The sequence below is a fragment of the Hypanus sabinus genome, chromosome 2 (assembly GCF_030144855.1).
Source record: "Hypanus sabinus isolate sHypSab1 chromosome 2, sHypSab1.hap1, whole genome shotgun sequence".
In the NCBI taxonomy this organism is placed as follows: Eukaryota; Metazoa; Chordata; class Chondrichthyes; order Myliobatiformes; family Dasyatidae; genus Hypanus; species Hypanus sabinus.
In genome coordinates, this window is record NC_082707.1 from 139,812,257 (window position 1) to 139,827,034 (window position 14,778).

The following is a 14,778-nucleotide window of genomic DNA, read 5'->3' on the forward strand; positions in this document are numbered from 1 at the left end:
AAGAAAGTGATTTCCAGGATTGAATGGCTGTCATATGAAGAGTGTTTGATGGCTCTGGGCCTGTATTCTCTGCAATGCAGAAGAATGAGGGGTGGCCTCATTGAAACCTATCGACTGGTGAAAGGCCTTGACAGTGTGTATGTGGGAGGATGTTTCCTAGAGTGGGAAAGTCTTAGACCAGAGGACACAGCCTCAGAATAGAGCGGTGTCCTTTTAGAATGATGATGAGGAATTTCTTTAGCCAGAGAGCAGTGAATCTGTGGAATTCTTTACCACAGGCAGTTGTGAAGGCCAAATGTTTATGTACAGTGACATGCAAGTTTGGGCACCCCGATCAAAATTTCTGTTACTGTGGATAGTTAAGTGAGTAGAAGATGAACTGATCTCCAAAAGTCATTATGTTAAAGATGAAACAGTCTTTTCAAATTTTTAAGCAAGATTAGTGCATTATTTTTGCTTTGTACAATTTTAGAGTGAAATAAAGGAAAGGAGCACCATGCAAAAGTTTGGGCACCCCAAGAGAATTAAGCGCTCAGATAATTTTTACTAAGGTCTCAGACATTAATTAGCTTGTTAGGGCCATGTTTGTTCACAGTCATCATTAGGGAAGGCCAGGTGATGCAAATTTCAAAGCCTTATGAATACCCTGACTCCTCAAACCTTGTCCCAACAATCAGCAGCCATGGGCTCCTCTAAGTAGCTATCTAGCACTCTGTAAATTAAAATAAATGATGCCCAGAAAGCAGGAGAAGGCTATAAGAAGATAGCAAAGCATTTTTAGGTAGCCGTTCCCTCAGTTTGTAATGTCATTAAGCAGTGGCAGTTAACAGTAACAGTGGAGGTCATGTTGGGGTCTGGAAGACCAAGAAAACTTTCCTAGAGAACTGCTCATAGGATTGCTAGAAAGGCAAATCAAAACCCCCATTTGATTGCAAAAGACTTTCAGGAAGATCTAGCAGACTCTGGAGTGCACTGTTCTACCGTGCAGTGACACCTGCACAAATATGACCTTCATGGAAGAGTCATCAGAAGAAAACATTTCCTGCATCCTCACCACAAAATTCAGTATCAGAAGTTTGCAAAGGAACATCTAAACAAGCCTGATGCGTTTTGGAAAGAAGTCCTGTGGACTGATGAAGTTAAAATAGAATTTTTTGGCTGCAATGAGCAAAGATATGTTTGAGGAAAAAAAGGTGCAGAATTTCATGAAAAGAACACCTCTCCAACTATTAAGCATGGGGGTGGATCAATGTTGCTTTGGGCTCATGTTGCAGCCAGTGGTACGAGGAACATTTCACTGGTAGAGGGAAGAATTAATTTAATGCGGGGTGCCCAAACTTTTGCTTCGGGCCCTTTTCCTTTTCTGTTATTTTGAAACTGTAAAATGGAAATAAAAAAGTAAACTTGCATAAAATATTAAAGAAATGTGTCATCTTTAACTTTATGCTTTTGGAAATCAGGTCTTCTTTTACTCGCTTAGTTATTCACAGTAACAGAAATTTTGACCAGGGGTGCTCAAACTTTTGCACGCCACTGTATATTTAAGGCAGAGGTTGATAGATTCCTGATTGGTCAGGACATGAAAGGATACGGGGAGAAGGCAGGAGATTGCTGCTGAGAGGAAAATTGTATCAGCCATGCCAAAATAGCAGAGCAGACTCAAAGGGCCAAATAGCCTAATTCTGCTTCTATATCTTATGGTTTTAAGTCCACACTTGAGATGTATATCAGCAGCAAATCCAGCAGTAAGTTCTGGCCTGATAATTCAGTACAGAATGAAGTTCTTTTGTGTATTGGAAACTTTTCTTTGTTTTTCAGTGTATTTATGTGTTGCAGTTTTGAACTTTTTAGCTTAAACTAGACAACCTGGTGACCCGTTGGGGTATCCTTTGAGAGAAAAGTAGTGCAATCTGATGTGATGTGCTTTGGAAATTAAAGAAGAAAAACTCAGTTTATTAAAGAAGAAAGACGCGTAGCAAGACAAATATAGCTCCTTCTCGTTTAACGAAGGACACTTTTGATGACATTTCTAGTTGATCTGCTATCTTTCAAGAATACTTCAACATTTTCATTTCTTTTTCTCCGGCTTAAAGCCACATACAGCTGACCATGCCGGAGTACTGGTTTCTCTAGATAGATCAACACATTCTCCATGGTTTGACCTTGCGCCTTATGTATAGTCATAGCAAAGCATGTCTGTATTGGGAACTGAGAGCTGATCCTTCCTTTTCTCCTCTGTCTCTTCCTCTCTCCTCCTTCTCTACCTGTTTTTGTCATTCTGGAGACTTACAGCCCTTTCATCCTTCGACTCTTCATCTCTTCTACCATTTGTTCTTTCTCTGTGATCCTGGAGTCTTACAGCCCTGGCCTGATCCGATTCTTGTTCTCTCCTTCTCCTTGCCACTTCCCGACAATATTTGACGTCATCTCTTGACCATAATGTCCCCCTTCTCTTTTGACGTGGCATAATTAGACTGTCCATATTTTTTTTACCCTAATGTCTGATAGAAGATCCGAAGCAGCAACACCAAAGCCTCCAGAATGCTGGTTACTCTTGATGTGGTTGGCACTCTCCTAAATGGACATGATAGCCCTGCCCTTTTTCTGCGGTTGGTGTTGCTGCTGTGAGCATCGTGAGGCTCTGCTGAGGCTGGCCGTGCGCATACGACGTGGTGTCCCATTGCTGTTTCCATTAAAGCTGGAATCGGCTTGGGTTGTGGGAAGTGGGGCCTGTTAATTGATGAGTGAGCAATTTTGTATGAATATATAACCCTGAACTTTGCCTGCATTCTGTAAGTTAGCGCATTTTAAGTCAATTTAGTCAAAAAAGTGCCGCTGTAATGCACAGTTTGGGCTAATTGGAGGTCACAGACAGACAGAGCATTAGAATTTTAGTAGTATATAGATTTTATCATTCATTTTCAATGGCTTTTGAATTTTTCTGAAATTCTGATATTAAAAATAAAATGTCATGCCATACAAATTTAGATCATGTGCAGTTTTGCTTGAAAAATTGGAGGATAGTGTTTTTATATTGGTCTTAGAACCAAAATTATCATAAAGTGTTGAATCCTTTTAATTCACAATAACCTCTGCATTACCAGTTCCTCAGCTGCAACTGTCGACTGGAATCTCCATTCTCCCTCCCCTGCTTCACGGGTAGTGGTATTATCAGGTGCCTCAGATATCAACTGGTGAAAGGCACTAAACATAATAACTCATTCTGCAACTGGTCACAAATGCTGCTTTTTTCCCCACTCTGAAGTGTCCTTTATAATCAATTTGAAACTTCCTTTTGACTACATTGCTGAGCTTCTTGTTTCCAATGGCAACAGTTAGCTTCCTTGCATTTCAGAACTAGAATATCTCATTCCTACATTTATTTTAGTGAATTTTCACTATTATGTTTACATAGCTGTGATATCCTTCCTACAGCAGATGTCTAGAATATCAGATGATATTCAAACTGCTTATTGTCCAAGCTCAGTAACTCTTTATTTTCATCTTTCACATTTTCAGGTATGAGAGATCAATGACTCAAATCTGTTTCACTTTTGTGCATCCCACTTTTAAAGATTATTTGTGAGGGAGCTTTTATTGAAACTTATTTGACCTCATGACTCTCATTTGTTACCAATCATTTTCTGAAGTTAATCTTAGTTGAAGATCTTGAGTGTTGCATTTTTCATTTTGTGATTTTCATTTTTCATTCGTGTTCCTTTTTTCCTACCTCCCCTCAAGTGTCCATGTTTGCAATTGTTTTCCTGGGTAAATAGTCATTTTTGCAATCTACCTCTGTGAAGAAAGTAAGAAAATATGTAGTAATTTATGTCCATCTTTATTTTCTGTGATTATATTAAGATATTTTTTACTTTGTACATAGGGCCAGCCAACATGGATATGGTTCATTATTGTGAGAGATTTGTTGAACTTATGATAGATTTGGAGGTAAGTTGATTTTTTCCCCCGTAATTATGTGCATATAGATTCTAAAACAGGTGATTAACAAATCAAAAAATGGTATTCTGATATGGTGTGTAAGTCAACATTGAGCTTATCATACACACAATTACATAGGTATATGCACAGGTGCAATAAAAAACAACAGCACAGTCTCATGGCATCTTTAATGATGGATGTTGGTTTCATGAGGCAACACCTCCTATCGATGGTAGGGAGGGATGTGTTCATGATGTATTGAGCCACCCTGCAGCACCTTACATTCTTGTGCATTTGATGTGTCATACCAGACTATGATGCAACCAGACAGGGTATTTTCAACAATAAATACATCTGTAGAAGTTTGTGACATCTTCCAAGGACAGAGTCTGTACAAGGAGAAACTGTTTGCTCGATTGTCTTTTGGGTTCTGGGGTCACAACGTGAGCTGGCTGACTAGTGTTCAGTGACAAACTTAACCTCCTGGTGCACTTTACTTGTGATTGCTACTATGTTCTGCACTCACATTAGGTCATCCAATGTGTTAACACTCAGGAATTTAAAGATTCTAACCCTCTTCACCACCAATCCCCCAGTGTAAACTGGTGCATCTTTGCCCTCTTTTCCCTTTTTGAAGTCAGTAATAAGTTCTTTAGTTTTGCTGACATGAATGTAGTTGTTAATTTGCTGAACAGGCAATGTGGGTTCTGGACTACTGATGCAAGTTCAAATCTGATATTGTTACCTGGGGTATTTAAAATTCAAGTAATTAACTGAATTTTGAATTGTAGATAATAGTCTCTATAATTATAACAATAGAACTACTGGGTTGTTATTAAAAATCCCTCTGGTTGAATAATGCCCTCAAGGATAGAGATCAAGTATAATTGCACAGTCTGGCTTGTGTGACTGCAGATCCACTAAATATTTTAAAATCTTTTTAAAAAAAGATTAGTTTTATTTAACTACACTAGTACAGTTGGCTTTTTGCAGTTCTTTTACTTCAAAGGCATTTGTATGGACAATGTGAGCAACGTCCACATTCTACGAACAAAAACATTTTATAAATGGAAGTGACATTGACCTGAGTACTTGATTAAATTTGCTTAGGAATAGATGCTTCAGTTTGTAATTACAAAATAGGATCCTATTATGGATGATTGAAGTGCAGTACGATCCTTTTAACTTGCACCATTTGTATTTTTTTAAGGCACTGCTCCCAACTCGGCGTTGGTTCAGCACAGTTCTGGATGATTCTCATTTAGTTACTCACTGCTATCTATCATACCTCGTCCAGAGAGAAAGGGAAGGACGGCTTTTCAGCCAGGTGAGACGTGGCAACAAATATGCAATCACTTTCACTCATTGTAGAAGGAAACAGTATGGTGAAAATCTCCTAACAAACCTCTTGACATCCTGGAAGACAAGGGGATGCATGTAGAAAAAGTGAGATTGTGGCATGACCACAGATTGAGTTTTCACTATCAACTAAATTATTGGATGGTAATAGTAGTAGCTTTTACTCACCTTTTGGACATTAGCAGTGATGCACATGTCTGCCTGGTCCCTGTGACTGAAGAAGATTGTGTGGAATTGTAGCCTCTCATCACAAAATCCTTTGAAAAGAAAAAAATGTAGCCCAGTATGTTGAAGCTTATTTTGAAATCCTACTTGGCAGCTAGGGAAATTAAATCAACTAATTAAGTAAACTTCAATGTAGAGAAAAAATGACAATTTCTGACATATATGACTCAAAGTATTGCCATTGAAGAAGCAACTAAATTGATTTGCCAGCCTCAGGAACATCTGGAGTACTGTCCTGAGGCTTGGATTATTGACCAACAGTCATAACCATCTTCCTCTGCATGTGATATAGTACCAAATATTGGAGTATTTTCCTAAAGATATGCATTGATACACCAATTCACATTAGTGTACGTTTGTAAAGATATGCCTCAGAAATACAGGATTGTCATAAAAACATGTTGCTATGGGCTGGAACTAAATTTGTCATCCTACCGGGTCTGGCTTATACTGTATATGGCTACTGTAGAGTTCTCGCACAGGTGTATAAACTCTGAACTAAACACCAAGTATAAACCGGAGTCAATGAGGCGTGATCCCAGTAAGATTAACTGTTTACTGTTCACTCTTCCACATTAACACACGGTGAAAACTGTTGATAAAACAATACAAAATATATACAGTATTTGTTTCCTTTTTGGCATCACATTTACATCATAAATACATGGAAAAATAAAACTACAACAAACATATCGATTATCTTATGAACTTACAGCATTGCTTCTATGATGTTTCTAGTGCGTAGAAAGAAAACCTTTCTCGCGCTGATCCTGCACACACAAGCCCCCCCCCGTTTCTCCAAACCAGTATTTTTCCACAGGACGCAGCAAAACTGGGTGTGATGTCATCGCATGCCGTGATATATCACAGACAACGAATTTACTTTCAACCTTAACTTTAACTGGAAAACGATTACAAACAAATTACTAAAGCAAAAATATAATAAACTAAACGAATGCCTTAAGGGCAACACAACTACCAATGTGGTTGATAGTTAAATGCCCTTTGAAATTGCAACTCGGAGAGTTACAATATCAAAGGTATTTCTTTTGAAATCACCTTATTGATGACATGCACAAGCTGAAATATGTATAAACAAAATATGAATTAAAAACAAATCTGCCATTCATAGCCAAATATGGAACACAGGTTTCCCCCGCTATCCGAAGGTAGAGCATTCCTATGAAACGGTTTGTAAGCTGGACTGTCATAAAGTGAAGAGGCAATTACCATTTATTAATGTGAGAAAAATTAGTGAGTGTTCGCAGACCCAAAAAATAACCTACCAAATCATGCCAAATAACACATAAAACCTAAAATAATAGTAATATATAGTAAAAGCAGGAATGATCTGATAAATAGCCTATATAAAGTAGGAATACTTTTCTGCAATTATTGCAGCGTTGTCCACTGTAAAGAAAATCTCACGCAAGCGCTGTCGGCAGAAGCACTCTTTCCAGTAACCTTTAAGCTATGAAGCTGCCAAATCATACCAAATAACACATAAAAATACACAGCCTATATAAAGTAGAAATAATGTATTCCTGAATGTGTTATTTCCCTCGATGCGGAGAAAGCATTTGATCGTATTGAGTGGAACTACCTTTTTGCAGTCTTAGAAAAATTTGACCTTGGTCAAAGTTTCATCTCTTGGATCAAATTGCTGTACCTGTGTCCTACTGCTTCTGTTTTAACTAATTTTCAGAAATCCCAGGTATTTAATCTCAAACGTGGTACCCATCAGGGATGCCCCTTAAGTCCCTTTCTCTTTGATTTGGCTATAGAACCTTTGGCGATAGCATTTCAAAATTGTCCTGAATTGACCGGGATTTGGAGAGGGGGTGTTGAACATAAAGTTTCTCTTTATGCTGATGACTTAATACTCTTTCTCTCAAATCCATCTACATCCTTACCTCCAATGTTTTCACTTCTTGACCAGTTTAGCCAGATCTCTGGCTATAAACTTAATTTACATAAGAGTGAACTTTTCCCAATTAATAAAGAAACACAAGAATTAACATTTCGTGATCTCCCTTTTAAAGTAGTCCATAATCAATTTACTTATCTTGGAATTACAGTCACAAGGAAGTTTAAAGATCTCTTTCGTGAAAACTTTGCCAATCTTTCATATACTATAAAACAGAGTCTGGTACAATGGTCACCTCTATCTATGTCTTTGGTAGGTCATATTAATGTTGTTAAAATGTATGTTCTCCCCAAATTTTTATACTTATTTCAATCTATCCCAATTTTTATTCCTAAATCTTTTTTTTGATTCCTTAGACTCTATTATTTTGTCATATCTGTGGAAGAATAAGCGCTCTAGAATTAATAAAATCCATCTCCAAAAATCTAAAAAAGAGGGTGGCATGGCTTTACCTAACTTTCGTTTATATTATTGGGCAGCTAATATACGTTGTGCTACCTTTTGGTCTTTCTTCCATGGCCAACCCAAGTGCCCTAATTGGGTGGCAATGGAGTTGAGCTCCACTAAAGAATTATCTATCTCTGCACTTCTTGGCTCTGCAATCCCTAGTCCAGATCAATAGCTAATCCTCTTGTTAGACACACTTTGCGTATATGGGCTCAGTTTAGGAAATGTTATGGTTTCCATGGTTTTTCCGTTTCCAGTCCTGTCGTACATAATCACCTTTTTTTTACCTACCACGTACGATTCAGCATTCCAGGTTTGGTATAGGAAGGGCATTAGACGTTTTGAAGATCTCTTCATTGATAATTGCTTCGCTTCTTTTCAGCAGCTCTCTGTTAAGTTCAATCTGCCCAATGCTCATTTTTTTTAGATATCTCCAAATTAGACACTTTATTGCTCCTTTACTTCCTAATTTTCCTGAAATGCCTGCGAAAAATGCTATGGACTTATTTCTTTCCATTAATCCGCTAGGTAAAGGTTTAATATCAATTATCCAAGATAAATTAGCAGCCTTACGACAGGCCCCTGTGGAAAAAATTAAAATGGCATGGGAGCATGATTTAAATACTTCCTTATCTGATGAGAGCTGGGACTCGATTCTCAAATCGGTTAACTCAACCTCTCTTTGTGCTCGCCATTGCCATTTACAGTTTAAGATTGTTCATAGAGCCCATATGTCTAAATCTAAACTATCTCGATTCTACCCTGACATTAGTCCGCTCTGTGATAAATGCAAGAGGGGCGAGGCCTCTCTCATTCATATGTACTGGTTCTGTCCTAGCTTGGAGAAATTTTGGAAAGATGTTTTCACTATGTTATCATATATTCTGAATCAGCACCTAGAACCAAACCCCTTAATTGCTTTGTTCGGTTTCTGGGGCAAGACAGATTTACGTCTGAGTCCGACCAAATGCCGAATATTATCCTTTGCCTCTCTCCTGGCTAGATGCTTGATCCTCCTTAGATGGAGAGATGTTGCCCCGCCCACTCATGCTCAATGGCTTAACGACATTATGGCCTGCTTCGACCTCGGAAAAAAATCATTATTCAGTTCTTAATTCGGACCTAAAGTTCCATAAGGTCTGGGGACCTTTTATCGAGTACTTTCATAACCTTCCTCTTGACTAGGGCTTTTTTTTTTCTTTTCGGTCCCTTGCTTTCAGCTCCTTTTTTTTTCTGGTAGAAGGCATTACTATCCTCTGTTGCTAAGTGTATTCACAGTCTGGGAGTTTGATTGTCCTGATTTATATTCTCTATATTGTGTTGTGGTTGGTCTGGAGTTTTTGTTTGTGTTGTGGGGCTTGGGGAGGACACTAAGTTTACTTGTCTTCAATTTAGGTGCTTTTTTTTAAATTCTCTTTCTCTGTATCATATTGTCATTGTATGCTTAATTTTGCACTGTATTAATGTTTCTCATTGTGATTTGGGTTTTTTTAATCTGTAAAATATATAAAAAAAACTAATAAAAAAAAACAACAAAAAAAAGTAGAAATAATGTATGTATAGTGTAGTTTCACTTGCCAGAATCGGGAAGACAGCGAGCACACTGATGATGGTGTGCTAGGCTGAGTAGTCCGAAGTTGGGGTGGTGGGAAACTAGGGTGTCATCTTATCGTCGTCTGTTTCCATCAGGGCAGGCAGGTCACCTTCTATGTCTGCCTGCCTCGATGTCGAAGATCGAGGTTTGTCGTCTGCTGTGGCTGATGTGGAAGGCTTGAAAAACGGCAGTATGCTTGACTGCTTAGCCTCATGCATTTTTCTATCATACAGTTCTTTGTAAGCACTCAAACCATCCTGCAAATATGCCCTAAACCTATGTACCCTTTCAAAATTAAAGTCATATTTTTCTGCAATCATTGCAGTGTTGTCATTGGCAGTGAAAATCTCAAGCAATTGCTTCACATTCAGTTCCTGAACAACTTCACTTTCGGGCCGTTCGCAACTGCATTTGGTTTCAATTGTTATCCTTTCCTCTTCATCAGCTCTTCATCTCTCAGTTCTTGGTCATGGGATGCCAAAACCGCTTCAACATCATCTTTGTCAGCTTCCACAAACCCAGCCTCCTTAGCCAAACTCACTATGTCCTTACTTCGTTCACCACGATTGAAACACTTAATTATGTCTAGTTTTATGCTAAGTGTAACACCCGTACGCGCTCTGTTAGGCTTTTCCGATACCTTAGAACTCATCTTGATAACGGATACACAAAATAAATTGACATAAAGCATAGATGCTCACAGGCACGTATTTAAGCAATGCTGGCTAGAATGCAGTTCCGGGGGAGGAGCTTGGCTGCTTGGCGTGCATGCTGTCTTTTTTCATAACAGTGAATACACCTTCTATTAGCAAAAACAGGTAACTAATGTCAGTCTTCCGTAACAGCAAGGTGTCATAAAGAGAATGTTCGAAAAACGGGGGACACCTGTAATAACAAATCTTCAATCAGCTCTTTTTTTACCCTTTTTTTTAACACTAATTTCGACCCCTACTATCAGATTCTTGAATGTTCCTCTTACATAATAGAATGGACTCTTAACCTCAGAATCTACCTCATTATTATCTTGCACTTTGTTGTTTGCTAGCACTATACTTTCTCTGTAGCTTTTACACTTCATCCTGCATTGTTATTATTTTGCCTTGCTCTACCTCAGTGCATTATGTAATAATTTGACTATATGTCCAACGTGCAATACAGGCTTTTCACTCTACCTTGGCAGATGTGACAATAATAAGCTAATACCAATAATTTGTGAGTTATAGTAATTTTATGTCTTTGCACTATACTGTTGCTGAAAAATAACGAAGTTCATAGTGTCAGTGATAATAATTCTGATTCTGTTGGTTATGGGATCACTGAACCCTTGTCTGTTATTCTGTTATTCTGTTTAGCATTCTTGTAGTCCCATGTTGCAGCTTTTAGGTTGGCATCTTCCAAGCAGCTATGTCTAGTGCTATTTTTGATTCCTGTCCCTCATGCCCTTCTGCATTCCTCGTTAAATTTGGAATAATCACTAGGCCTAATTTTGTTAGAGAAGCGAGGAACATGCCAGGCTTTTAAGGCTGTATATTATGATGGATGTTCAGTGCTTGTTTAGATAACCAGTGGTTCCAATTTTACATGGGTAGAATGGTCAGCAGGTATAACATATCTTTACAGGAGATCAACTGAGAATGAGTGACATTTCATTTAAAAAATATCTTTCCATCTAAATTGAAGAAAAAAAAACAGTATTTCAAAATGTAAAATTATTTCTTCTGTTACTGAATCTTGTTTAAGAATTTCAAAGTAGCAGCCTGTTTTAAAAGGAGATTTAGCTTCATAACTTTTTGAATAGAATTTAGTTCACAGGTAATTTATCAATACCACATTAGAGACAAGAAAAGTGGTTAAAAAAATTAAGGGATCCTTTGCTCTGCTAAACTACTGGTTGTTTCTGCCCTGATCCAGTGTGTTCTTTGCAGATCCTGTGCATGGAATTCTGCTTTAAGATTGGCTATCAGTTCATTGATACAAACAAGGGCGTCTTAGTGTCTGTGTTCGTGTATGTGTGTGTGTGTCTGTCTCTCTCTCCCCCTCTCCCCCTCAATCTCTCCATCTCTCCCTCTCAATATCTTTGATCTTTGTGAATTTTGGCAATAGATTCAGCATAATAATGAAAGAGGTACATTTCAACCTTGGATGTGTGGCATTCGGCAACACGTTAGCAAGGTCATCACCTATTCTCATAGATCATACAGAAAAGCTGAACAGAAAACGATCATTGTAACTTCAGGAAAACCAATTTTAGAAAAGCATCAGTTTTCATAAACACAAGAAATTCTGCAGATGCTGGAGATCCAGAGCACATACAAAATGCTGGGGAATTTCAGCAGGTCTGGCAGCATCTGTGGAAATAAATAAACAGTCAAAAGTTTTGAACTGAGACCATTTATCAAGATTGCAGCCTCACTTTGTGTGTGCTGTCACTTTTTAAGTGGTTCTCAGGAAATGGAACTATGTGATTACAAACTTAGTTTCTCAGGCTCTTTAACTTTTTAATCAAGGTTTATGACTTGATACATTATAAAAACTCAGTCCTCCTTATTAAATCAAAGCTTGAGAGTTTTGATTTTTATACGGAAGTCAATGAAGTTGAAATAAAAAAATCACGGTTCATTGATTACAACCGAAAAATTTGAAATTTTCAGATGCAGTCAATATACATTCAAACAAATAGCAAAATAGATATTACAGAGGAGTAGAATATCACTGACTGTAAAATTTTGTGTTTGGTTATGCATTTTCTGTCAATTTTACCATATCTTTATTGCATTACTTTTCCAGGCATCTGTACACTAAAGATTTCTAATGTGTTGATTTTGTTCATATTATCTTGGATTGACACATATCACACATTATTCTTAGATCTAATTTACATTGTCCGCAAAACAAATTCCTCACTGAATTTAAACTCTTTGAGATAGCGTTTTGGATGTATCAGAACATTATATTGTCTTTGACTCACCAGTATTTATTTTCTTCTTTGTAGTTGTTGGATATGCTGAAGTTCTATACTGGCTTTGAAATAAATGATCAGACTGGAAATGCTCTGACAGAGAATGAAATGACTACAATACATTATGATCGCATAACTTCTCTTCAGGTATGAAACAAAAGCTTTTTAGTGATGTCTTCATTTCCAGATGTGCCTAACTTCATGATAAGATGTTAACATCAATCTCTGCTTTTATATAGTGATTAAAGTACTTGACCATGTGTCAGAATTTCATCTTTGGCAAGAAAAATACACTGGAATGATTTGTCATATTTTCATATGATAAAGAGGCAGGTCATTGATGCAGAGGGAACCACTAGCTCTATGCCAGCTCTTGAAGCACCCTCACTTATTACAACCAACCACTTTTCCCTGAAATCTGTTCTCCATTACATTCCATAAGACCTGTTCTCCCTCACATACATGAGTTCCCTCAGTCTTCCAGCGCCCATCTCCACCAATGGGAATTTACAGTGGAAAGAAACCAGAAAACCCAAGTGTTACCCATGTGGCCAGTGGTTCTCACTACACTGGTTTAAAGTGGAATGCCTTACTGAAACAGTAGAAACTGCTATACCAAAAGCTCATGAGGCCAGGAATGTGCAGCTACAAGAAATATTTATGTACAATACAGAAACAGATGTTAACCGTGTGTATTGTTGCAATGCAAAAGTTGCTGGAGAATTTGCAAGTGGGAAGAAATGGAGGGATATTTGGAAACTTGACTTTTTAAAGCAATCAAGTTACATATGGACAGTGTGCAAATGCTTCATTACCCGCTACAGGTCTGTGTTTTGTGAGAGTGCAGATAAATGAGAGTGAAAACTATCGAAGCCAGAGGAGATCAAAGTTCTTCTTTCTTTTTCAATCTTTTTATTGATTTTCATATATACACAAAAAAAATAACAAAGTAATAAGTAAATTATGAATACAATAGACTTGAAATCACATTGATAATAAGATAATAATATCCTACTAAACATCAACAAAAGAAAATACCTTAATCAATCAAGTCCACATGATTATATGAAAAAAAAACAAAAATAACCATTAAAAAAAGAAAAAAAATATATTAAAAATATGTGAAAAAAAAATATATATTAAAAAAAAATAAAACACTAAACTAAACTAACATGGGCAATAATAACAGTTTACAAGTATAAGATAGTGTCAAAGAACTCCGGAACTCCATACCTGAACATGAATAAGCAGAAAGGTCTGGAAAAGGCCAAATTAATTCATATGAAAATGTCGAATAAACGGTCTCCAAGTTTCTTCAAATTTAATTGATGAGTCAAAAATAGTGCTTCTAATTTTTTCCAAACTCAGATAAGAAATAGTTTGAGAAAGCCATTGAAATGTAGTAGGAGGATTTACTTCTTTCCAATTTTGTAATATAGACCTTCTGGCCATTAATGTTACAAAAGCAATCATTCGTCTGATTGAAGGGGAAAACTGATTACCATCTTCATTTGGTATGCCAAAAATTGCAGTAATAAAATGAGGTTGTAAATCTATATTCCAAATTGAGGAAATAGTAGTAAATATGTCCTTCCAATAATTATGTAAAGTGGGACATGACCAAAACATATGGGTCAATGAGGCCACTTCTGAATGACATCTGTCACATAGAGGGTTAATATGAGAATAGAATCGAGCAAGTTTATCTTTAGACATATGAGCTCTATGTACAATTTTAAATTGTATTAAAGCATGTTTAGCACATATAGAAGAAGAATTAACCATTTGCAAAATTTTTTCCCATTTATCTGTTGATATGTTATATTGAAGTTCTTTTTCCCATTCTTGTTTAATTCTAACTGATATTTCTGGTTGTATCTTCATAATCATATTATAAATAAAAGCTACTAATCCCTTCTGACAAGGATTTAAGGTAAAGATCAAATCTGTAATGTCCACCAAAGTTGAATTAGGAAAAGATGGTAAAACTTTATGTAAAAAATTTCTAATTTGTAAATATCTGAAAAAATTAGATTTAGGTAATTCAAATTTATTGGAAAGTTGATCAAATAACATCAAAGTATCTTCAAAAAAGAGATCACAAAAACATTTTATACCTTTCCTTTTCCATATGTTAAAAGCTTGATCTGTCCAGGAGGGTTTGAAAAAGAAATTAAATAAGATAGGGCTATCAAGAACAAAGTTTTTCAAAATAAAAAACTTACGAAATTGAAACCAAATTCGTAATGTATGTTTAATAACAGGATTAAATATTTGTTTATTAAATTTGACTAAATCCGCAGGAAGACAAGAACCAAGAACAGAGAA

At 36.8% G+C, this 14,778-nt stretch overlaps 1 protein-coding gene across 3 annotated transcripts in view; it reads left to right on the forward strand.

Moving 5' to 3' along the window:
• The window catches only part of aqr (aquarius intron-binding spliceosomal factor), an 87,733-nt gene that overhangs the window by 25,912 nt on the left and 47,043 nt on the right, over positions 1–14,778 (forward strand). For all 3 annotated transcript variants that reach the window (XM_059955896.1, XM_059955915.1, XM_059955906.1), the window contains exons 11-13: positions 3,884–3,948; positions 5,150–5,266; positions 12,484–12,597. In XM_059955896.1, coding sequence (XP_059811879.1) covers positions 3,884–3,948; positions 5,150–5,266; positions 12,484–12,597 — 296 coding nt within the window. The remainder of the gene's footprint in view (positions 1–3,883; positions 3,949–5,149; positions 5,267–12,483; positions 12,598–14,778) is intronic.